The sequence below is a fragment of the Ambystoma mexicanum genome, chromosome 2p (assembly GCF_040938575.1).
Source record: "Ambystoma mexicanum isolate Mex_15411 chromosome 2p, UKY_AmexF1_1, whole genome shotgun sequence".
NCBI classification, from domain to species: Eukaryota; Metazoa; Chordata; class Amphibia; order Caudata; family Ambystomatidae; genus Ambystoma; species Ambystoma mexicanum.
In genome coordinates, this window is record NC_090923.1 from 120936953 (window position 1) to 120960379 (window position 23427).

Here is a 23427-nt window from a genome sequence, read left to right on the forward strand (position 1 = left end):
AGGTGCCCTCGCCACCCATTTGGGGTGAGGGGGGAGAGGGCCCCCAAAAATGGTGGGACAGGCCCCCCAGTGGGTGGGGCAGTAAGGTTTGGGCACCCCAGCGCCAGATTGGCACACCAATGTGCCCCTCTGCGCCAAGGCAAGTTTTGTAAACAAAGAAAAAAAATGGAAAATGGTGCAACGCATTTTAGGGGGGTCTGTGGGGCACCCCAAAGGGACGGGGTGGTGACCCCGTCTCCCCCACCCGCAATGGAGTGGGTGCCATGTCATGCAGCCCTCCCTGGGACCAGATATCTGCTCCCAGGAAGGCACGCCTGAGCCCAGGGAGGAGTGAAGGACAGCCCCCCCACTTATCTGCCCCCGGAGAGGGCTACATGAGATGCGCCACCCCTCCAATTGGGGTGTGGGTGGAGATGTGCACCCCCCTTCACAATAGAAAATTACCTGGCGGTGTATGGGGCCCCTCTGCCCCCCGCTAAAGGGCAGCCTGCCATTTTGAATTATTTTCTTGCCTTGGCGCAGAGGGGCACATTGGTGTGCCAATCTGACCCCGGGGTGCCCAAACCTTACTGCTTCACCCACTGGGGGGCCTGTCCCACAATTTTGGGGGGCCATATCCCCGCCCACCCCAAATGGAGAGGGGTGTACCTCACGCAGCCGTTTGTAGGAGGCCTGCATGAGGTGCCCCCGCCACCCATTTTGGGTGAGGGGGGAGAGGGCCCCCAAAAATGGTGGGACAGGCCCCCCAGTGGGTGGGGCAGTAAGGTTTGGGCATCCCAGGGCCAGAATGGCACATCAATGTGCCTCTCTGCACCAAGGGGAGTTGGCTTACCAAAGGAAAAAAGTGAAAATGGTGGAACGCTTTTTAGGGTGTCTGTGGGGCACCCCAAAGGGTCTGGGAATGTTCTAATGGGATGGGGCGTTGACCCCCCCCACCCTCCAGCTGCAATGGAGTGGGTGCCATGTCATGCAGCCCTCCCTGGGACCAGATATCTGCTCCTAGGAACGGACGCCTGAGCCCAGGGAGGAGTGCAGGACAGCCCCCCCTCATCTGCCCCTGGGGAGGGCTACATGAGATGGGCCGCCCCTCCAATTTTGCCATGTGTAGATTCCCACGGGTGTCCTCTTTTGGGAAATGCATGGGGTTCCCTGTTTTCCTTGCTGGCTTCGACACCCTAGGCCCAAATCTGTAGGTTGCCCACATGAACAAAATATTCAGTGGCGAAAGGCTTGGGGTTACCAGTGGGTTACCCTTTTCCTTTTGCACCCCGGTAGGTGCACCCACACATGTGAGGTACCGTTTTCATCGGGACACTTGTGGGATGGCCAGAGCGAAATGTCTGAGAATTGTCTTCATTTCCAGGCAATTTCAGAGACATTTCCCTGTGTCCACTCACCGAAAAACATTGCCAACAACAGATGTCATACCTACTCGCGTTCCCACAGGTGTCCCGACCAAAAAGGGACCTCACATGTGTGGGTGCACCTACCGGGGGTGCAAAAGGAAAAGGGTAACCCGCTGGTAACCCCAAGCCTTTCACCACAGCACAATTTGTTCATAGGGGCAACCTACAGATTTGGTCCTAGGGTGTCGAAGCCAGCAAGGAAAACAGGAAACACCATGCTTTTCCCAAAAGAGGACACCCATGGGAATCCACAGAGGTCTGCCTTGCGCAGATCGGCCCAGAATCTACTACCCAGAACCTCCGGCAAATTCCAAATTTGGGGGTAAAAAACACAATTTCCAGACATTTCACTCTGCTGAACCACCGAAACACGCCGTCAACAACAGATGTCATACCTTCCCGCGTTCCCAGAGGTGTCCCAATGAAAACGGTACCTCACATGGGTTCACCAATCTAGCCGCAAAGGAAAACGGCTAACCCACTGGTAACCACAAGAGGGATTGGGGTGATAACCTACAGATTTGGGCATAGGGTGTCCAAGCCACCAAGGAAAACTGGGAACCCCATGCATTTCTGAAGAGAGGGCACCAGTAGGATTCCACAGAGGTCCAACTTGCGCGAAGCGAACCAGAATGTTTTACCCAGAACCCCTGACAAAGTGAAAAATGTGGGCTTTTTTCGGCACATTTCGGACTTTGCCGGAGCTTCTGGGTAATAAATTCTGGGCCGATTTGCACAAATCATACCTCTGCGGATTCCCCATGGGTGTCCTCTTTTCGGAAATGCATGGGGTTCCCTGTTTTCCTTGGTGGCTTGGACACCTGAGGCCCATATCTGTATATTGTGCTTGTCTGGAGAAAGTGTCAAATTCAGGTGTCGAAACAGACTTGGGGTTACCTGTGTTTTAGGCTTTCCCCTTGGCGCCCAGGTAGGTGCACCCACACATGTGAGGTACCGTTTTCATCGGGACACCTATGGGAACGCAGGACGGTAGGCCATGTGTTGTTGATGGCGTGTTTCGATGGGTGCGCCGAGTGAAATGTGAGGAAATGTGTTTTTTTTCCACATTTCGGACTTTGCAGGGCTGTCTGGGTAATAAATTCTGGGCCGATTTGCGCAAATCCTACCTCTGCGGATTCCCACGGGTGTCCTCTTTTCGGAAATACATGGGGTTCCCTATTTTCCTTGGTGGCCTGGACACCTGAGGCCCATATCTGTATATTGTGCTTGTCTGGAGAAAGTGTCAAATTCAGGTGTCGAAACAGACTTGGGGTTACCTGTGTTTTAGGCTTTCCCCTTGGCGCCCAGGTAGGTGCATCCAAACATGTGAGGTACTGTTTTCATTGGGCCACCTGTGGGAACGCGAGACAGTAGGCCATGTGTTGTTGATGGCGTGTTTCGATGGGTGCGCCGAGTGAAATGTGAGGAAATGCGTTTTTCCCCTCACATTTCGGACTTTGCGGGGGTGTCTGGGTAATAAATTCTGGGTCGATTTGCGCAAATCATACCTCTGCGGGTTCCCACCGGTGTCCTCTTTTCGGAAATGCATGAGGTTCCCTGTTTTCCTTGGTGCCTTGGACACCCGAGGCCCATATCTGTATGTTGTGCTTGTCTGGCGAAAGTGTCAAATTCAGGTGTCGAAACAGACTTGGGGTTACCTATGTTTTAGGCTTTCCCCTTGGCGCCCAGGTAGGTGCACCCAAACATGTGAGGTACCGTTTTCATCGGGCCACCTGTGGGAACGCGGAACGGTAGGCCATGTGTTGTTGGCGGCTCATTTCGATGGGTGCGCTGAGTAAAATGTGCGGATAATGCGTTTTTTTCCCACATTTTGGACTTTGCAGGGGTATCTGGGTAATAAATTCTGGGCCGATTTGCGCAAATCATACCTCTGCGGATTCCCACGGGTGTCCTCTTTTCGGAAATGCATGGGGTTCCCCGTTTTCCTTGGTGGTTTGGACACCCAAGGCCCATATCTGTATGATGTGAGAGTGTGCAATTCAGGTGTGAAGTGTTTTAGGCTTTCCCCTTGGCGCCCAGGTAGGTGCACCCACACATGTGAGGTACTGTTTTCATCGGGACACCTGTGGGAATGCAGGAAGGTATAACATTTGTTGTGTTTGTGTGGTTTTCATAACGTTTTGACCCATTTACTGGTGCCCTTTGTCACAAAACTCTTTCATTTCCCAAATGTGACCTACATTTAGTTGCTGCTTTAGGCACCATACACTTTTGTAACCTGCACAAGTCACCTACCCTTGAAAAGGTCTGCCTGTGCACTTTCAAAAAATGTATGCTTGCTGTTCCTCACCACATTGGTTTTCCCGATTTACTCATGCTAAGTGCATCTGTTCAGTCCGTGAGCATAAAACTCCTGTGTACCATGGCTCAGTGTTTGGCTTGTGGTGCTGCTTGTTTTGTAAAACACTTCAAAAAATGTGTGCTTTCCTAACTGCAAGAGTCGGGGGAATGTAGCGGAGCATTGCTTTTCTGAAAATTCATAGAAGCCATTGCCGTACCAAGCAAACCATGTCCAACACATACCTTTTTTTTCGGTCATTTTCCCGCTTTTCCACTAATCTATGGCTTTTTCCCCTACCTAGCTGTTGCCTGACCTACGCAAATCACCCCTTCCTAAACTTGGAATTTTGTCTACTTTTCAGGAATTTCTGCCCTCCAATTCGGCTTTCCTACCCTTTTCTTCCATTCCATCCATGCATGTCCAATTAGCAAAAATGGCCAAAGTCGCCTACCTCTCACATAACAGTTGATAACCACATCAAAATAATTTTCTTCCGTTTCCACTCACCCTATTCTTGAAAGCCAGGAAATTGGGGAATTCAGCACAGCAAACCATGTGTTTCTAGCTCTTACATGGAAAAAACCACAAGCTTCTTTGTACATCATTTTATAGGCATTTTCTTGAAAAAACCCACCATTTTCGCCCTTTTTGCTTATTTTCTCTCACCCCCCTACAGCAACCTAGGATTCCTGGGTGGCGTTACGACCGCCTACATGTGGGGAAAAAAGGAGCCAAATTTGGCCGAGATATCTCATGTACCAAAAAAGTTATGAGGCTTTGAATGGCCACATACCGAAATCACCAAAAAAGGCCTTGGCACTAGGGGGAAATACCCATGGCAGTTAAAGGGTTAATTAACATGATAGCATTTCTGTGACAGATCACACACACTACACCGTGTGAGCGGGGAGTTGTAACCATGCTGAAATTAGCCAGGAAACATACGAACATGAGTGGTAAGATCCTGCTTTGCTTTGTCTTCACTGTACTCATATCCTTACACTCTTTTGTGACACATGGGACCAACATTACTAGTGGTTGAGTATAGACCTTTGTTGGTTAATATTTGACTTTACAAATTGCATAATTGGAAACTATTTAATACAGTGTTTGGTACATGACTGTATGTTTTCGTTTAAGTTATCAAAAATGTTTGGGGTTTTTGGATAAATTAATTCAGATGTGGTACACATGTTAACAACATGGGTGATAAAACATTGGGTAAATACCAGCATGTTATGCGTGGTGATCACTCTTTGAACTGTGGATTTGTTGACTATTTGCACGTCCGGTTGGAACAATATAGTTATAATAAGCTGATTTATGCACCATTAAATGTCAGTTTAAACTTGTCAGAGAGTGAAGATAAGTCTTCCACAGATGTCTAGTTTGTTTGCTTAAAATAAGCACTCTGTCTGTTGAGAAATAAACATTCACAGTAAATGAACCTGATGTTATGTTATTTTGACATTTTTGTAGCCACCTGAGGCGAGCCAAAAGGGATTGAAACCTGTACATGTAATGGCTTCTATAACATCATTGTGGCCTCATTTGTTAAATTCTCTAAAATTAAAAAATACAAAACACTTTGGAGCACACATTAAGCAATTATTTAAATAAAGATTAGTGCGAAATAATAAGGAACACACCACATACATGTGAGCGTCTCAAACAGCAAATTAGTATTGCTGACGTATTAGTATGATCTCTATGACCACCCTGTTCCCCTCCTAAGAGTGAAGTCTGGTTGCTCTGTCACAGTATCAAGATGAGAATCACATTCAACTTGGTGGTAACCCTGCCTAGTACTAGAGGTTGTTTTTCTAAGTCCTCACCAGACATGTCTCTCTCACAAACATCCTTCGAGTAAAGTGCACAAGCTTTCAGTGAGATGCACAAGCATCCGCTCAATGAGAAGCACAGGGTCCATTAGGTTTGATGTACAAGACATCCTCAACTAAATGCACAAGCTATCTTCAGTGAAATGCACACATTTGAACTAGTGTGAGCCACAAACTTGCACTCCACGAGGACCAAAAGCTTATCTTCAATGTGACGCAGAAACTCACCTCAGTGAAGTATACAAGCCTGGCATACATGCAACCCTCAATAAGATGAAGTCTCTTTAGTGAGACCAAATACCAAAAGAGATATAAAAATTGAAACGCCCAAACTATTGTTATTTTTCACCACATGGGACATTGTCAGTCTTGCTATTGTAAATAACCCACTCATAGTTCGGCACTCCCCTTTAGCATCTCTCTAGATTACTTTCTTCAGGCTGCACCATTTAAATGTGTACTTTTCTTACCATTGGCCAAAAGGTAACGGACGAGTTCATCATGTCCACAGAGACAAGCATAGTACCTGTAAGTGAGATAAAAATTGTATTGAAAAACAGAGCATCATGTCGCGCTAGCACTTGAAAGGTTTCTGCTTTGACCTTGAAATTCTACCATAACCTCTACTCTATTTACTGACACCATTAAAACAAGATAATATGAAAAATTCCTTCAGACTGAGACATCGGTTAGCACTGCTGTTGTGATGATGTTTAATTCAGTTAGGCATTTGACATGACAGATCCTGGAAAACTATGGAAAGCAACAGCAGTGGCATTTAGATTATTTCCCTTAGAATAGAACACATCTTCTGAAAGTCTGAGCTGATGAAAGGGGTTCTACAATGTCAGTTTTTAGTGTGGTACCTAACCTAAGTTTCACAAATAGCAATCTTCAGAGCCAGATATTTAATATTAAATAGCATCTCCCCCGAATTGAGATTTTTAAAAAATAAACAGGGAAATACCGCCACATTCCAGAGTCCTGACCTACAATACCATAGCCGGAACTTCTCTTTTTAAGAAGCTTCTACACCAGTTTTCGGGCTAAGAGTCAGAAACCTACTGCTGTCTACTCCCACTCTCCCTCCTCTTTTGAAAGAGACAGACACAGAATTACTTCCAAATATCTGATTTTAAAACCACAAGGTACCAGTTATAATCCATGACAAAAGCTCTTAATCGTTAGTGTAGATACCATTTCGTCAACAGCTTCACAATATGCAAGTCTTGTTACTAAGTTATGACCTTAGTACTCCGTAATATCCTCACAGCAACACATGAAAGAAGCCACCCTAAAAATCTAGCAGGCATCAAAAGCAGATATTTTCCTAAAAAACATCTATTTCATCTAATGTTCTGGGAAAAGAGCTCTCGACATGCAGTGTGGCTCTAGGAAAAGAAAATAGCTCCAACACCTTAGAACCCTTGTAAATCTTTGATAAAACGTAATCAACTACTTTTCAACATTGTAACACTTATGGAAGCTGGTTATGTTCTATTCCTCCTAAACACACATTGGAGCTATAAACATTGCGCAATTCAAACCTATCAATGCATCAGATCAATTCTATGACCACTCGCATTAAACAAAATGTGGAGCAGAGGCCACACATCTGCGACCACGACACACCATGCTATTCTTCTAACCCAAAAATGCTGTTAGAAACTAAATTCACATAAGCATATAATTTAAGACAGTTCTCCGTAACTGCAAAAATAACCTGAGTCAACAACTTCCTCTCTCACAATCGCTCACTAAGACAATTAATGCACATAGATATTTTAAGCTCCAGCCAGGGCAACAGCAGGAGTTAGATTACAAGGAGGAGGAAGCCTTGAAGGCTGAGGTTAAACTATGATCTCTTAAGTCCTTAAAAGGCAACAGGAAGATAATCATCAAATTGCACAAATCGAGAATGGTAAAACTTTGAAACGACTTCCAGAAGCCAACGTGAGGGTTTAATGTGAACACACGAAGTGACCTTCTGAAAAATAATATTTATGAGAACATGATCAAATAAAGAAATGATTTTGGCTTTTGTAATATAAAAGTATTTGATGACAGTGGTGTTTGTCCCGACTGAGATCATTTTAGCCCGAATTGCTCCGAGCTACTTCTATAGTTTGCACATGATTTTGTTATAGGAACTTACAAAGGAGTACTGTCCCATTTATCCCGAACGTTCAGTTCCACGTCTCTCTGCTCAACAAGATATCTGCAAAACAGAATTCATTTGTAGGACAATTAATGGACTTCCAACATTCAGGAGGATAGCCAAATATAAATGAAGGTGCTGAGCTAAAAGATACAATTCAGTGGATGAACTAGATCAACTTCACATGACATGGTAAAATGCCACCAAGAGCATATTAAGCACTAATTAAAAAGAAAAAGAATCTCATTCACTCTAGACATCAATAACACATGCAGTCATTTAGAAGATTAAAACTGGCCCCGGTGAGTTTGTACCCTGAATGAGAATGTACTGTCACACAGGCGTCCACGTTATCCATTTCAAACACATCGCATTCATCTAGAAAAAACTATTATCTCTGCACCATATGACTGTAGGTTTCCTTAAACAGGATTGCGATTGTTGTACAAGTTTCATTTAGTTAATGTCACTATGAGGCAAAGTCACGAAAAGCTGCACATACCTTGTGCTGTATATATTTGTGCTGCAAGCACACACTGTGCAAGTATCAAATTCATTAAGTTAATTTGATTGTGATTCAGCAGCTTCATTTAGGATGGGAGGAGCAAAGGAGCCTGCGTGTGAGGATTCAAGCTAGTGCACCAACACCATTTCAATAGCTGAGGTGAACGATAAGTGGGCTGTGGAATTTCCAGAGGTATTTTCAGGAAGTCTTGAGAAATTGAGAGACTTTGAACATGCCATCAAGATGAAATCCAATGTTTGTCCCGTAGTTCACAAAGTAAGACCAGTCTCGTATAAAATGAGGCAGCAACTACACAAAGAGTTAGGCAATCTCCTACAAAGTGGAGTGATAGAGTGGATCCAAGGAACTGAATAGTTGTCTCCTGTGGTTTTGATGGCAAAGAGCAATGGCAGGATGAGACTTTGTGTTGATCTCAGAGACCTAAACAAGAGGATTCCGGTGGAAAGACTCCCTTGCCAATCATATCGGAGGTCTTAGCTGCATTGGGAGAATCCAGTTGGTTCATTATTATTGACCTATCGGCGGCATATCGCCAAGCACCTTTATCCAAGGAGAGTCAGGATGTTACAGCATTTATACATTTAAATATCTGCAAATGCCTTTTGGGTTGGCATCAGCTGCTGCTGTATTTCAACGTGTAAGGGAGAAAGTATTGGAAGGGATTGCGAATGGGATAATGTTTCAAGGTGATATACTGGTGTTTGCTGTGAGTGAGGTGCAGCATGATGAAATATTGAGGTGTGTGTTGAGAAGATTGAAAGGGGCTGGTTTGACAGTGCAGAGGAACAAGTATAGAATAGGAGTATGTGAGGTGGAGTATCTAGGTCACAAGATATCGGTGCAAGGTATCAGTGCAGTCTTGTGGAGAGTATTTGTAAAGCCCCTGCTCCACAGGATAAGGATCAGCTAAGTTTCTTTATAGGGATGTCCGAGTTTTATCACAAGTTTGTGAATAATTTGGCCACTATTTCATTTCCCTTGAGTTACTCAAGAAGGGCGCTGGTTTTGTGTGGTCGAAGGAATGTCAGGATGCTTTTGAAAAAATGAAGGATGGTATTGGTGGTGCGCCTCCCTTGGGGGGAATTTGTGAATGGGAGAAAAACTGTGTTGTCCGTGGACGCTAGCCTGTTAGGTCTTGGAGCATCATTTTTGCAAGTGGTCGCGGGAAAGGAAGTACATTTTATTGCCTTTGCTTCCAGACCATTGAGGGGTGCTGAGAACAACTACTCAGTTATAGAGAGGGAGGCTCTGGTCATATCTTGGGCGGTGTTATACTATTTTTCGTGGGGTCAGATGTTTCTGAATAGAACGGATCATAGGCCTCTCGTACAGGTGATGGCTAGTGAAGGTTTGGCGAAAGTTTCTCCCAGGATATCAAGGTGGATGTTGGGCTTGTAGGGATACAATTTTTGAATGTGTTACATTCCAGGCAGAGAGAATGTTGTGGCAGACTGCTTGTCACGGCTACCTGTGGAGGAGACGGGAGAGCCGATAGGGGCAGTACTGGAGGATGAAATGATTATTGCAAGTATTGAACCTAGAGCGGTGGAAAGAGAAGAATGGCTGGTGGCAGAGGAAGAAGATGTGGTGTTGAACAGGGTGAAGGAATGGACGGTAAGGGGGTATCCCAGGAAAGAGTAGATTGAAAGAAAGTTTGATGGTTTTTATGAGGTTAAGGAGGAATTGTGTTTGTCAGAGGATGGGGGTAGGCTTAGAAGAGGTGCCAAAGTAATTCCTCCAGAAGGGGTCAGAAGCAGGCTTGTAAACATTGCTCAAACAACTTAAAAGAGACTACAGGATTTTGACCTATGTTTTTGTCTGGACCTTAGTGCAACAGCCCTCTTTGAAACACTGCCCACAACATAGTATTAAATGTGTACAAGGTCCCTTGCTTTCCACTATTCAACCAGCTTTTGACCACAAGCGCATGTCTTATTTTCAATTAAATTTCGACATACTACAGAAAGATTTTGTATCAAAAAATATCACAATTTTCATCATATACAAAATATATATCTAGCATCTTCATTTCATTTATAAAGAAGTCCACCATTCTTTGTCCATCACCTTCCCATATTACAAGCACATCATCTATGTACCTTTTCCACAGTTTGATGTTCTTTTTATATGGATTACTTTCACTGTAGATGACGTTTTCTCAAATGCCTCCATGTATAGGTTGGCTATGCTGGGGGCTAACGTGGCCCCCATTGCTGTTCCTTGTATTTGCTTATAGAATTTTCCGTTGAAATGGAAGTAATTCTCTGTGAGTGCTATTTCCGCACACCACAGGATCAGGGAACTTTGGGTATTACTGTCTCTTATTTCACTCAGGAGTCTTTCTTCTAAGACTTCTAAGGATGCTTGCTGTGGTATATTAGTATATAATGCGACCACATCCAAGCAGATTAGGATTTCTTCTTCCGGGTTAAAGGGTCTTTTTTACCATGGGTTGCATGAATGCATCGGCGAACTTAGAGAGGGGTTCTAGAACTGATTTGCAACCTGACACAATTGGTCTCCCTGGTGGTCTAATGAGGGATTTGTGGATCTTTGGGAGTACATAAAATTGCGGAGTCCTGGGTTTCTCTTGTCGAAGAAAATCTGCCTCCCTTTTTTTCGTGATCCATTCTCTTTCTAAGGCTTTTGAGACTTTAAGGCTAATTCATTTCTCCAGTCTTTCTGTCGGGTTTGTATCTAGGAGTTGATAATTATTTGCATCATTGATCTGTCTCATGCATTCATCTATGTAGTCCTTTCTATTTTGGACTACAATGGCTCTGCCTTTATCAGCCTTTCGGAGGACTATTAACTCATTCTCAAACAATTGTGTCAGGGCCAGTTTTTCTTCTTTGGTCGTGTTTTGGAAGCATTTTCCTTTTTCTTTTTCCTCTTCTAGTTTCCTAATGTCTTGTGGAACCCTACTTTCAAAAACCTTAGCTTCTGCGCTGTGTAAACTCGTTGGTGGAATAAAATCAGATTTTCTATGGAGTCCACCATCTTCTCGATTTGTTTCCTCTTTATCGGCGAAAAACTGCCGCAGATGTATCTTTCTCATTAATTCAGCGAACTCTTCTCTGAAAATAAAGCGATTGGGTCTATTTGTCGTAACAAATCCTAGGCCTTTCTCTAGTATTCTGATTTCTACTTGGCTGAGAGTATATTCTGACAGATTCACCAAAGTGCTTTCATGCTCTGTGTCACTCTCTGGTCTGGTTCCCATTCCTTCCTGTCCGGTCCTAAAAAATGTTGGTCATTTAGGTTTCCCCTGTTTGCATTCCTTCTGTTACCTCCTTGTCTGCCTCTATATTGTCTCCGGCCTGTATTGGATTCAGCATTCCGGCCACGTCTTGCCATATTTGTTCCTTCTCCCATACTATCTTCACTGGAGCTATATGACGTACCCCTGAACCTTACTCTCCTATTGCCGTAGTTTCCCTTCTGTAACGCTCTTGAGTCCACCTGTTCTGTGAAGAAATGTTCCTGTGCATAAGGGAACGCTTTTTCATGGGCAAACTGCTGGATATCCTTTTTCAGTCTTCTGACCCATTCTTTAGTAAGATCATCTTTAAATGTTTTCATGTCCATCAGTAATTCATCTACTCTCTTCTTATACAGATCAATAGGAACTATTTTTTTAATCTCCTCTTCAAGTTTTTGTAGATCTATGGAAATTTTTTCTGTAGTTAGTTTGGCCGTGTCGACGATTAAGATCACCCAATCCCTCTCACACTTGTTTCCAATGTAGCTCCATTGAACAAGGAATTCTTTGTTGTCTATGAATAGTCTGGGCTCATTTCTTACCACCAACCCTTATGGCAAAATGCCATTTCTTAGGTATTCCAACATTATACTTCCATGAAGTTCTCATCTTATTATTCTTTTTTTGATTTGAGTAAGTTCATCCCAGTTCGTGAGATTGGAAGTATCTCCAAATTCACCACCGAAGAGAGATGAGTTACTCAAAAGTGCAGTGATGTATCCATCATCATAACTTTTACATCTTTCTGCCATGATGTCACCTGTATCATGTGACACCGTTTCCTCCCAAGTGTTAGAGGATGTCATGAGAGAAGGAGATAGTTTTTCACTATTTGTCTCACGGCCTAGCAACCGTTATTTACACACACAACTTAAAGAGACTAGATGATTTTGACCTATGTTTTTGTCTTGGACCTTAGTGCAACAGCCCTCTTTGAAACACTGCCCACAACGTAGTATTAAATGTGCACAAGGTCCCTTGCTTTCCACTATTCAACCAGCTTTTGACCACAAACGCATGTCTTATTTTCAATTAAATTTCGACATACTACAGAAAGATTTTGTATCAAAAAATATCACTATTTTATTTTCATCATATAAAAAAATATATATCTAGTATCTTCATTTCATTTATAAAAAATACATATTTCATTGTATATGAAGACAATCAACAAGTTTTTTTTCCCTTTTTTTAAAACAATTAGTCTATGAAATTTACATAAACCAACAATTATTAACCCCTTCGGCTGGCAAACATAATCTATGATGTATCTCACAAAGGCAATTCATTTTAGGATCTAATATGTTATTGCTTTTAGTCACACATTGGGGTACACAAACACGGTTCTTGTTGTTGTTGTATACTGTCTATTAGTAGCTCCAATATTTTACACTAATGGTTCATCAATCACCCATTCTTTCATTCCTCAGACAAACATACCCGAAATGCTTCATTCCTCATTACCAACTATCATACTAACAGGAAATTCTTCAGGGGAAGAAAAAACACACTAGATGGAAAAAAAATCTTAATTTTTGAATTGTTCCTTATTCTTGGATTTCACCAAACTTCTAGGTTTTCTTTATTATCTCTTTTGGTTATAGCTCTAGGTCAAATTCTGGATGATATTCTGTGGAAACACAAGGAATACAGAGGGCTCTGTTATTCACCACTCTTATGATGTAGTGTTATACATACATTTTTAATGTTTTGGTTACATTTATAGATGGGTACAATTGGTCCTATCTTTTTTTATATTACTCATCCTTTTCCCTAAAAACATACCCCCTACACTTGTAGGTACGTGCTGTCATTTAATCACATTCATGACATTTGTTTCCCTCCCTCCTTTGGGGTCCTTTTTCCGTTTTCATATGAAATCTCCTCCTGCCTAGGCGGTAGTTGTTTAAGCACGAAATAAATGGCACAAATTACCTGTGGAGCGAGTAATCTTCCCATTATTGGTGGCTGTTGGTTCTTTTGCAGCCGTATTTGTTGCTCTCCTTCACTCAAATATTTATTCGAATTAGTATTAGGGTATTCCCTTTCTCTGTATTCAAGAAACCAGAAGGAGAGACATTCTATTAAATTCATGTCCCAACCCTATAACAACATTGGGGTATTGGATCTTAAGATTCCAGAGATAGATGTTACCTTATTCCACGTGTGCCCTCCTTAGTGGATGACACGACCTCTGCTTGAGCAAAAGAAGGATATTTGTTCCTCTTCTATGGTTTACTAGTCACAACCTCTTTATTTAACCTTAGTTAGTGAGTTTTTAGGTGGTGCAGCCGGATTCAGATAGATTTCAGATTTCTGTAACCTATAGAATTGACAAATAGGGTGTTCATTGGGACAAATTGTTGCATATTATGACTCTTATAGTCCAGTACTTGTTTCCCAAAATAATGGGCCATTCTTAACCTCGAGGAAATCTAATCTCTTCTTACCTGTGTCCTTGTCACAAGTTAGTTATCTCCTCTATCCGCGCCGTCTCCCGCGGTGGCGAAAAACGGCTACAGCGTGTTGTTCCTGTAGTTTCCCGGGATCGTCTATCGCATGCAGAATGCTTCTCTTGTGGTTTCCAGGGGTCGCATCTCATGTACAGTTTTGCCGCTCCTACCTGTCAATCCAGAGGTTCTGGGGGGTCCTTTTCTTGGTCCATAGGTGCCGCCTCCTTGCTCTCCTTATTCCTTATGCTGATTCTAAGCGAGGATGCTACTTTGTGCGGCCCTGTCGTCCTCTTTGGATTGGCGTCCTTCTGGCTTTCCCTCGTATTGCTGGTAGCGTCCGTCCGTCCCAACTCACGTTTGGCGTTTGCTTGAACTCGCGCGATTTAATATTCGCTGTGACGTCATTCCGTAGACTTCGTGTACCATGGGTCCGTTTGTCCTTTTTTTCAAAAAGTTGCATCGTATTTCATTATTTGTCATTTTCTCTTTAGGTTACATTTTGAGATTAAAAAGGTACATACACCCCATGGTGTAAGTTTATTTATTAAATTGCACAACCATGATTAGAGCCAAATCTCTCCATGCTCACCAGGTCCATCCAGGAATGAGTGTGACATAAAGGTTGTTGAGGCAAACATTCTGGTGGCCAGCTATGGACAGTGAGGTGGACTGGAAGGTGAGGGCACGCAGAGAGTGTGCAACATGTGATAAGAGTAAGATGGTAAGAGAAATGTCTCTCTTGCCCATACGGGTACCGAGCGAACCCTGGAAAAAAGTAGCAGTGGATTTAATGGGCTCCAAGGGTTGGAGCGATGGTTTCAAATTTGTGGTAGTGTTGATCGACTATCATTCAAATTGATTAGAATGGCGGGCCTTGAGACAGGCTACCACGGTGGAACTGTTGGCGTTCTTTGAGGATGTATTTTTCAGGAAAGGTTTCCCTTCAGAGGTAGTTATAGATAATGGTGTCCAGTTCTACTCTGAGAATATGAAAGTCTTTTTGTCGCGTTTTGGGATAGGTCACACGCGTACGGCTCTGGACCATCCCAGGACAAATGGGCTGGTGGAACGAGACAATAGATTCTTGAAGGAAGGTATTCAGTTGGCCATGAGGGCTGAACTGTCGTGGACAGAGGTTTTGAAGAAGATGGTATGGAGCTATTGCACCACGCCTCACTCAGTCACTGTGTCGCCGTTTGTGTCACTAAAAGGATGTCAACCGGCCACCAAGTTGTGTCCAGGTTGGATGGGGTTGTCTGGGCGCGTGGATGTGGACCGCAAGGAGATTATGAATTTAATAGAGAAGGCTCAGTGTCAATATAAGCTTATCTTTGATGCTGTAGCTAAAGCGCCGGAGTGGTCAGTGGGGGACGTGGTCCTGATTAAAATAAACAGATTTGGACTTAAATGCTTAGAAAGTAAATTTGTGAGTCCCAAGAGAATTACAGCTGTGCGTGGTGATTGTTGAGGGTGTTGAGGTTTGGTCTAAGAGAAGGTTGGTTTCGAGCAGTGCGGGGATGAGTGAGGGGGTGGAGCAAAAATTCAAGAGTGTTGGTGAAGAGAAGGATGTGCGTGATGGTGATATGTTTGATGGTGAATCTGAAGTAGGTGGACAAGTAAAAGGAAGGATCAGGAAAATTCCTACCAGGTTTAAGGACTTTTATTGTGGTTAAGGTTGTTGTGTGTTTATTATAGGGAGGGAGATGTGTTGTGTTTGTTATCTGATGTTTTTCTGTATATGTTCTAATGTGGTTCCAGAACCTGCAGAGTTCTGGAACCATTAATCAGTTTGAGCTGGGCCGGGTGCCTGTTGCTCGCTCTGTTTTGCTTAATAAATTAATCCGTTTCAACCTACCCACGGTGTGGCTTTATGCAACTTATGAGATTACATTAAGAGTGACGACTTTTGGATGTATTGCTTGAATACAGACAACCAAAAAGTACACATCGCCCTAAACAAGGTGTGGGAAATTGCTAAAAAGAGACTTGAGATGGTTGTTAGAGAAAATTATAAAGATATTGCAATTTAGCAGTACCAAACAGAAGTTGGAAATATATAGGCGAATCATTTTGTTAAGGTTTTAATTGAAGATTTTTAGGAGCTTACATTTTTAAATATTGTGGATATTATATTTTTACAATATTCCGAGGATATATTTATAGGTAATTTTAGGAATTTCATACTGTGTTTATATCAAATGATGACGAATAGAATTATAGGTTTTCTAAATGACGCAATTACAAAGAAATTAAGAAAGAATATTACTGTGTTAAATAATTGCGCATTCTGCAAAACTTGTAACACATTTTTGTATAATAACTTGGATATATTGTATACTGATAGTAGATGTCTAGATCTGATGTTTTAAAATGTTTAAATTTAGATAGTTTGATGTATTCGCTATGTTTTATGAATATTTTGTAAAGTTTCTTACAAAACTAAACAAATAAAGAATATTATATTATAATAATTTAAAGCAAGATTTGCTTTTGAGATGTTCTGGGAGTAGGCCCACAACAATATTGCTGTCCAATAGTAAACTGGACAGGTGCACAAGAGAAATAATTTCTCTTTAATAGGCACAGAGATCAGACTCTTTTTATAGCCAAGCCTTGGGTATAGCACTATTTTTTACCCTAAAACCTGCCTTGGCCCCTGGTGGGCATTTTGACTACCTCTGGGGTGGAGGTTTGGCTCTGGCAAGCTGGGTTGATGAAAATCATGCCACCAAGTTTCTTCTTCTTGGGACTCAAGACAATAAGAGGTCTGATTTAGGAGGAGGATTTCAAAACAATTGTCAAGGAGTTCCCCCCCTTCTCACCTGAGTCCGATCTTTGCTGGATTTCTTGGCCGATGCCTTCTTGCGGACGGATCGGGTCTTGAATAAGGCTGCACGAGTCTCTTCCGACTCCAGCGTGCGTTCAAAGTTCCGGGATGCAATGATCCAGGAATCCGGGAAATTAAGAAAGTGCACTACACAGCACAAGAGTCCAGGAAGTAAGAAAGAAAGGAGAGGGACTAGGAATGGAGTTAGTAGGGACAGAATCAGGAAGCACACGTCTGGTCGCTACTTCGCAATAGCATTGAGACGCACGGAGCCGCGGGGGGCGTGGTCTATTAATAGAACACGCTACGTCCAACGTGTAGAGCGAGGAAGGTGTTTCACGCTGGACGGCCATGTTGGGAGTACCAGGGAGTGTAAGCCCTGTTGAGACAAGGACCAGGAAGTCGAAAAAAAGGGGCGCGTTCTGTAGGTCATGACAGCATGTCTCCTCCGAAGACCCGTTCCTCCAGGTTTGCCCGGGTGTATGAGGTGACATTTTCTGAGCAGTCGAGGGGTCTTGAGATTAGAAAGCGGTTCCCAGTTTCTTTCACTAGGAGGAAATCCCTTCCATTCAACCAGGTATTGAAGCGGACCCCGTTTATACCTGGAGTCGCATATTCGGGACACTTCATATTCCAGTTGGTTGTCGACCAGCAGAGGAGGGGGTCTACAGGATTTCCGGGAGGATTGGATATAGGGTTTTAATAAGGATGTGTGAAAAACTGGGTGAATTTTCTTCCAGGAGTCTGGTAGTTTGATCCGGTATGAGACTGGATTTATAATTTCCTTGATGGGAAATGGACCATAGTACCGAGGGGCCAATTTGTTTGGCCGTAGATGTCGGGGTAGTAATTTTGAGGACAACCAGACTTGATCAGCAATTGTATAAGAAGACCCTGGTCTTCTTTTGGAATCTGCATACCTCTTAGTCTGTGTTCTGGCCTTCTCTAAGTTTTCTTTGGCCTCCTGGTGTACGTTGATGAGGGTTTCGATCCAGGAGTCAACAGTAGGTACCGGTGTGGGACGAGGGAGAACAGAGGGTAGAACCAATGGATGTACACCTTGGCTACAATAAAAGGGACAGGTCTTAGTGCTGAATGATCGGAATTGTTGTAGGCGAATTCAGCCACAGGTATCAGGAGCGACCAGTCATCCTGAACCTTGGTGGCGAAACATCGAAGATACTCTTCCAGGGTCTGAATAGCACGTTCTGTGGCCCCGTTGGTTTGGGGATGATAACCTGATGAGAGGGCGCGTTGGATTCCCAAAATGCAACAGAGATGTTTCCAGAATTGTGAGACGGATTGAGGTCCTCAATCAGATATGATCTTGGAAGGAATCCATGCAGACGGAATATGTGTACCAGAAAGATTCCAGCAAGTTCGGACGAGGATGGTAGCTTACACAGGGGTGTAAAATGAGCCATATGAGTGAACAAGTCAATGGTAACCATGATGGTCGTGTATCCTCGGGAAGGTGGTAATTCCACAATGAAGTCTGAAGCAATGAATTCCCATGGCCTTGTTGGCAGTGTGGGTTGCAGTAGAAGACCCGCCGGTCTACTGTTATCATGTTTATTTTGACTACAGATAGCACAAGCTTGGATGTACTGCTGTACGTCGGTCTTCATTCCAGGCCACCAAAACTGTCTTTGTATGAGGCAGAGGGTGTTGGTTATGCCACGATGTCCGGAGTGAAGGGTATCATGACAGCGGTTTATTATTCTTTGTTGTAATTTCTGTGTGGGAATGACCAGTGCATTGTCCTTGAATAAATATCCTTCCTTGACTCTTAGATTCCATTGATTCTTCCTTGAAATATCCTTCCACAGATCAGAGAATTGGGTTTGCACTCAAATTTCTTCCAGGAGATTGACTGCTTGAGCTACAAAGATCGTGTGGTGAAACATCTTAGGGTAGGCCCTATCTTCAGTAGTTACATAGTCAGGACGTCGAGATAAGGCGTCAGCAATCAGGTTTTGTGATCCGGGAACATGAGTGATGTGGTACTGGTACTGGGCAAAGAAGTAGGCCCAACGCGCCTGACGACTGTTCCTACACTCGAATGACTGTAGAATTTGAAGATTCCGATGGTCCGTGCGGACCTGAACTGGATGTCTAGCACCCAGAAGTAGATGTCGCCATTCAGTGAAGGCTTGGCGGATGGCTAACAGTTCCTTTTCCAGGACGTAGTGTGTCTCACTGGGAGTCAGGGTTCGTGAAAGGTAAGCAATGGGGTGTTCCAGTTTATCCTCAAATCCCTGCTTCAACACCGCTCCTATGGCGTAGTTGGAGGGATCCGTTTCCACGAGGAATGGTCGATTTATGTCGGGTTGGGCTAAGATGGGTGCTTGCGTGAACTCTGCCTTTAAACGTTGGAATGCCTTATCTTGCGGTGTAGACCAGATAAAGGGGGTGTCTTTCTTCAAGAGAGCAACGATCGGCTGAACGATCTCAGAAAAGGTGGATATGAACTTCCGGTAGAAATTGGCAAGCCCCAGGAAGGATTGAATTTGTTTCACGGACGTGGGAGCGGGCCATGCTAGTATGGCCTTTACCTTTGAAGGGTCCATAACAATTCCTTCTGGGCTAAGGATGAATCCTAGGTAGTGAACAGAAGTAACGTGAAACAAGCATTTTTCGGGTTTGGCTAAAAGTTTGTGTTCACGGTAGTGGTGTTACGGTATTAGTTTTATGACGGTACGATAACCTTCTTGCCAAATGACGGTATATAATGGTTATCGGGGTATAGCAGGTGGAGGTAACCAATCTTAACAAATATTTTCTAAAAGGTCATAAATTGTCAGATTTATCATCACAAACAAAACCAGGCACCCAGGGCCAGAATTTTTTCAACATACTTTCCACTGAAATGCCACCCCTTGCTTCCACCAAACGCAAACACACGCGTGGAGAGGTGGAGGGGTGAGCCCTGCTGCGACTGGCAAAGCAAACTGAATAGCTTTTCTTAAGTGGTCATTTAGGCTTTTAGCTCCCTCACTGGCTACTGGTGAAGATGAACATATTGTCATCTTTATAACCTGCATGCCACAGATCAATGGAGGCTGATGGTAGTATACGCTTGTGCGCATACACACATGCACGCTCTTTACGTTACAGCCTTTAGTTTACTTGTGGGCCAAAAGGTGTTCAGTAATCATGGACATGTTACCCTTTGGTATGGCAGCAGAGAATGCCCACGTAGATGAATGAATTTCACAGTGTGACTTATTATATGTAAATTCAATGATAGAACCAGGGAAATCAATCCCCCATTGTCATATGTTTAGGAAACATTATCCATTTTATATAGACCCCAAAGCCGCCAACCCCAAGTAAACCCTTTTCCTTCTTGGCACTGTATTTATTCTTCCTTTTGCTAACATTGATTTTGTGTCAGGCACGTGTGGTTTATGGAATGGCATTAAAAACTGCTCCAACTGAAACTACTTGGCAGATGGCACATCCAACAGTGCAAGACCAGACTGCCTAGCACTTGCTTACTGCAGCCTTTCCAAATCAGATTGAGAAGCATACTTAACGGTATAAACGGTATACCGGTATAAACAATGTGACAGTTATTATTGTTCATTTGAGTGGTTCACGGTATCTTTAACGGTATACCGTTATACCGTTACATCCCTAGTTCACGGATTCATAATACTGCATGTTCTTCATGCTTTAGAAGGTCCTTGGAAAAGATCAATATGTCATCCAGATAGACAATGACGAAGAGGAATAACATGTCAGAGAACACCCTATCCATGAAACGTTGAAAAACTGCGGGGGCATTAGCTAGTCCAAAGGGCATGACTAGATATTCATAGTGACCAAGGGGATGTTCTAAAGGCTGTTTTCCATTTGTCTCCTTCCCGGACACGGATCAATTGGTAGGCACCCCGGAGATCCAACTTCGTGAATATTACAGCGCCTCTCACAGCTTCCAGGATATCCGAGATCAAGGGCAATGGGTACCGGTCTTTGAGGGTGCATTAATTTAAGCCACAATAGTTGAGGCAAGGTCCGAGTTCCTTGGTGTCCGAAGCACCCGCTGGAGATTTTGAAGGTCTTCTTGTGCCATTTTCAAGGTTGGTATCCAGGTATTCTCGGAGGGCCTTTTTCTCAGGTTTGGAAAGGATGAACATTCTGCCGAAGGGAATCACTGCTGAGGGATCTGTATCCATGGCGCAGTTTTCAGGTCTGTGAGGGGGGTAAGGCCTGGATTATGGCAGTTGAAAATACATCAGCATATCCCTGATAGGCCTCAGGGACTTGTATGATATTGGAAACCGTGAGTGGTGTTTGCTGGTCTCTTGGTGGTTCTTTAGGGGGTGTCAAGGAGGGATCCAGGAATAGACAGTGAGACATACAAAACTCTGAGCCTAGGAATAGTGATCCTGCTGTCCAATTGATGTACGGATTGTGCTTCTGTAACCAGGGCATACCCAATACCATGGGGTAATGAGCTGACTTAATGATGTCAAATCTAATCCGCTCTTGGTGATGGTTTATAGAAAGCTGGATCTCTTTAGACTGCAGGCTTATGGGCCATGAAGTGAGGGGTCATTCGTCGATTGCTTCCACCAGCTGCATGGTGCTTCGTGTCTCGTATGGAATATGATGACTAACAACCCAATCTTGATCAATGAAAATTCCCATAGCTCCGCAGTCTACCAAGGCCAAAATGGAATAGGTCTTATTCTTGGAGGGCGATAGGAAGGCCTGCAGTATCACCAAATTGTTTTGTCCAGGAGAGTTCAAGGATGGAATTGATTTGGAGCAAACATCTCTCTCCCGAAGCTCTGCTCCATCTAGGTTCGGGAGCTGGCGTTTCCCAAACGCCGAGGAGGGGCTAGAGGACACTCCCTAACCAAGTGTTTATCTGAGGCACAATACATACACAACCCCGTATGAACCCTTCTCATCCTTTCTTGCGGGGATATAGGTCCACGGAAGGCTCCTATCTGCATGGGTTCTGGTTCAGTGACTGAGCCTGGGTTTGTGTCCGTCTTGGTGGTACTTTCAAAGGACACTTCGGAGGAGTTCCTCTGGATTTCTTCTTCTCTGCCTTCTTTTCCTGTATTCGAAAGTCTATTTGCATGGCAAGGTCCATTAGTGCCTGGAATGAGTTTGGGCGAACCACTCTGGCCAACTCATCCTTAATCTCCTCATTCAGTCCTCTCCTGAAAAGGGTAAAACTCGCCTCAGGGGATCAATCAGCTTCCTTGGCTAATTGCTTGAATCGGGTTACAAAGGTGAGCATATCCTGGGATCCCTGCTGAAAGTCTAACAGGTGTTCCTGGGCACTATAGACCTGCTCTGGGCGATCAAACATGGTTTTAAGAGCCTGTATGAACCCATCATAGTCATCTAGGAGAGCATCGCCGGAATTAACGAGGGGCGTAGCCCAGGTTAATGCATTTCCTGAAAGGTGAGAAATTATGAAACCCACTTTAGCCCTGGGAGTCGAAAAGTAGTAGGGCTTAAAAGTAAAGTGGACCAAACATGAATCCAGGAATCCACGAAGGGTTTTTGCCGACCCATCGTATTTGTCAACTATGCCGCCCAGCAACACACTTTCTTTTGTGGCAGAATCACGGGATAGAACCAATTGTTTGAGAGCGGCGTTTTCCGCCTTGAGTTTCTGTACCCCGGTTGATAGTTCTTGCATGCCACGCATCAGGTCCTGAACGGCCGCTTCCATGTCCATATCGAGTTCGGTCGGGTGGCGTCTCAAACTGTCAAGGAGTTCCCCCCTTCTCACCTGAGTCCGATCTTTGCTGGATTTCTTGGTCGATGCCTTCTTGCTGACGGATTGGGTCTAGAAAAATGCTGCACGAGTCTCTTCCGACTCCAGCGTGCGTTCAAAGTTCCGGGATGCAATGATCCAGGAATCCGGGAAATTAAGAAAGTGCACTACACAGCACACGAGTCCAGGAAGTAAGAAAGAAAGGAGAGGGACTAGTAATGGAGTTAGTAGGGACAGAATCAGGGAAACAATACCGCGAGGTACGGAGCACACGTCTGGTCCCTACTTCGCAATAGCATTGAGATGCGCGGAGCGGCGTCGTCTATTAATAGAACGCGCTACGTCCAACGTGTAGAGCAAGGAAGGTGTTTCACGCTCGACGGCCATGTTGGGAGTACCAGGGAGTGTAAGCCCCATTGAGACAAGGACCAGGAAGTCCAAAAGGGGCGCGTTCTGTAGGTCATGACAACAATGACATCTTGTTGACATCAAAAGTATGTGCGTTGTCGTACTGAAATTCAACAGTATTGTTGAGTTCATGCTTCAGATATGTAGAAGACTTTTGAAAGTTTCGGGAGCCATGTAATGCGCCTATTGATGTCTCTTTACTTCGCGGGGGCAAAGCTAAATCTGGAGATCGGTATTTCGTTGGCGATCCCTAAATACAGGGTTCATCCCAACTAATTGGTTATGGTCTTCATTTATGGTAACAAGATTACAGTTCCATGAATAGAGAAGATGTTGTCGTCTTGGAAAGGTGTGGCTTCTGCTGGATTCATGGCCTACACGACTTTAGAAATGCATCTACCAACTTGATACAGTAGATCAAGGGTTAAAGATTTCTGTGGTGTGGAATAACCTTATATGTACATAAAGTCTTCATCCATGGAGGGCAGTTACCAGCCT

At 43.9% G+C, this 23427-nt stretch overlaps 1 protein-coding gene across 2 annotated transcripts in view; it reads right to left on the minus strand.

The window, feature by feature from the left end:
• ABTB1 (ankyrin repeat and BTB domain containing 1) overlaps nt 1-23427 on the minus strand; it is an 870760-nt gene that overhangs the window by 829519 nt on the left and 17814 nt on the right. For both annotated transcript variants that reach the window (XM_069643370.1, XM_069643371.1), the window contains exons 2-3: nt 7705-7767; nt 6020-6075 (exon numbers count right to left, since the gene is read on the minus strand). In XM_069643370.1, coding sequence (XP_069499471.1) covers nt 6020-6075; nt 7705-7767 — 119 coding nt within the window. The remainder of the gene's footprint in view (nt 1-6019; nt 6076-7704; nt 7768-23427) is intronic.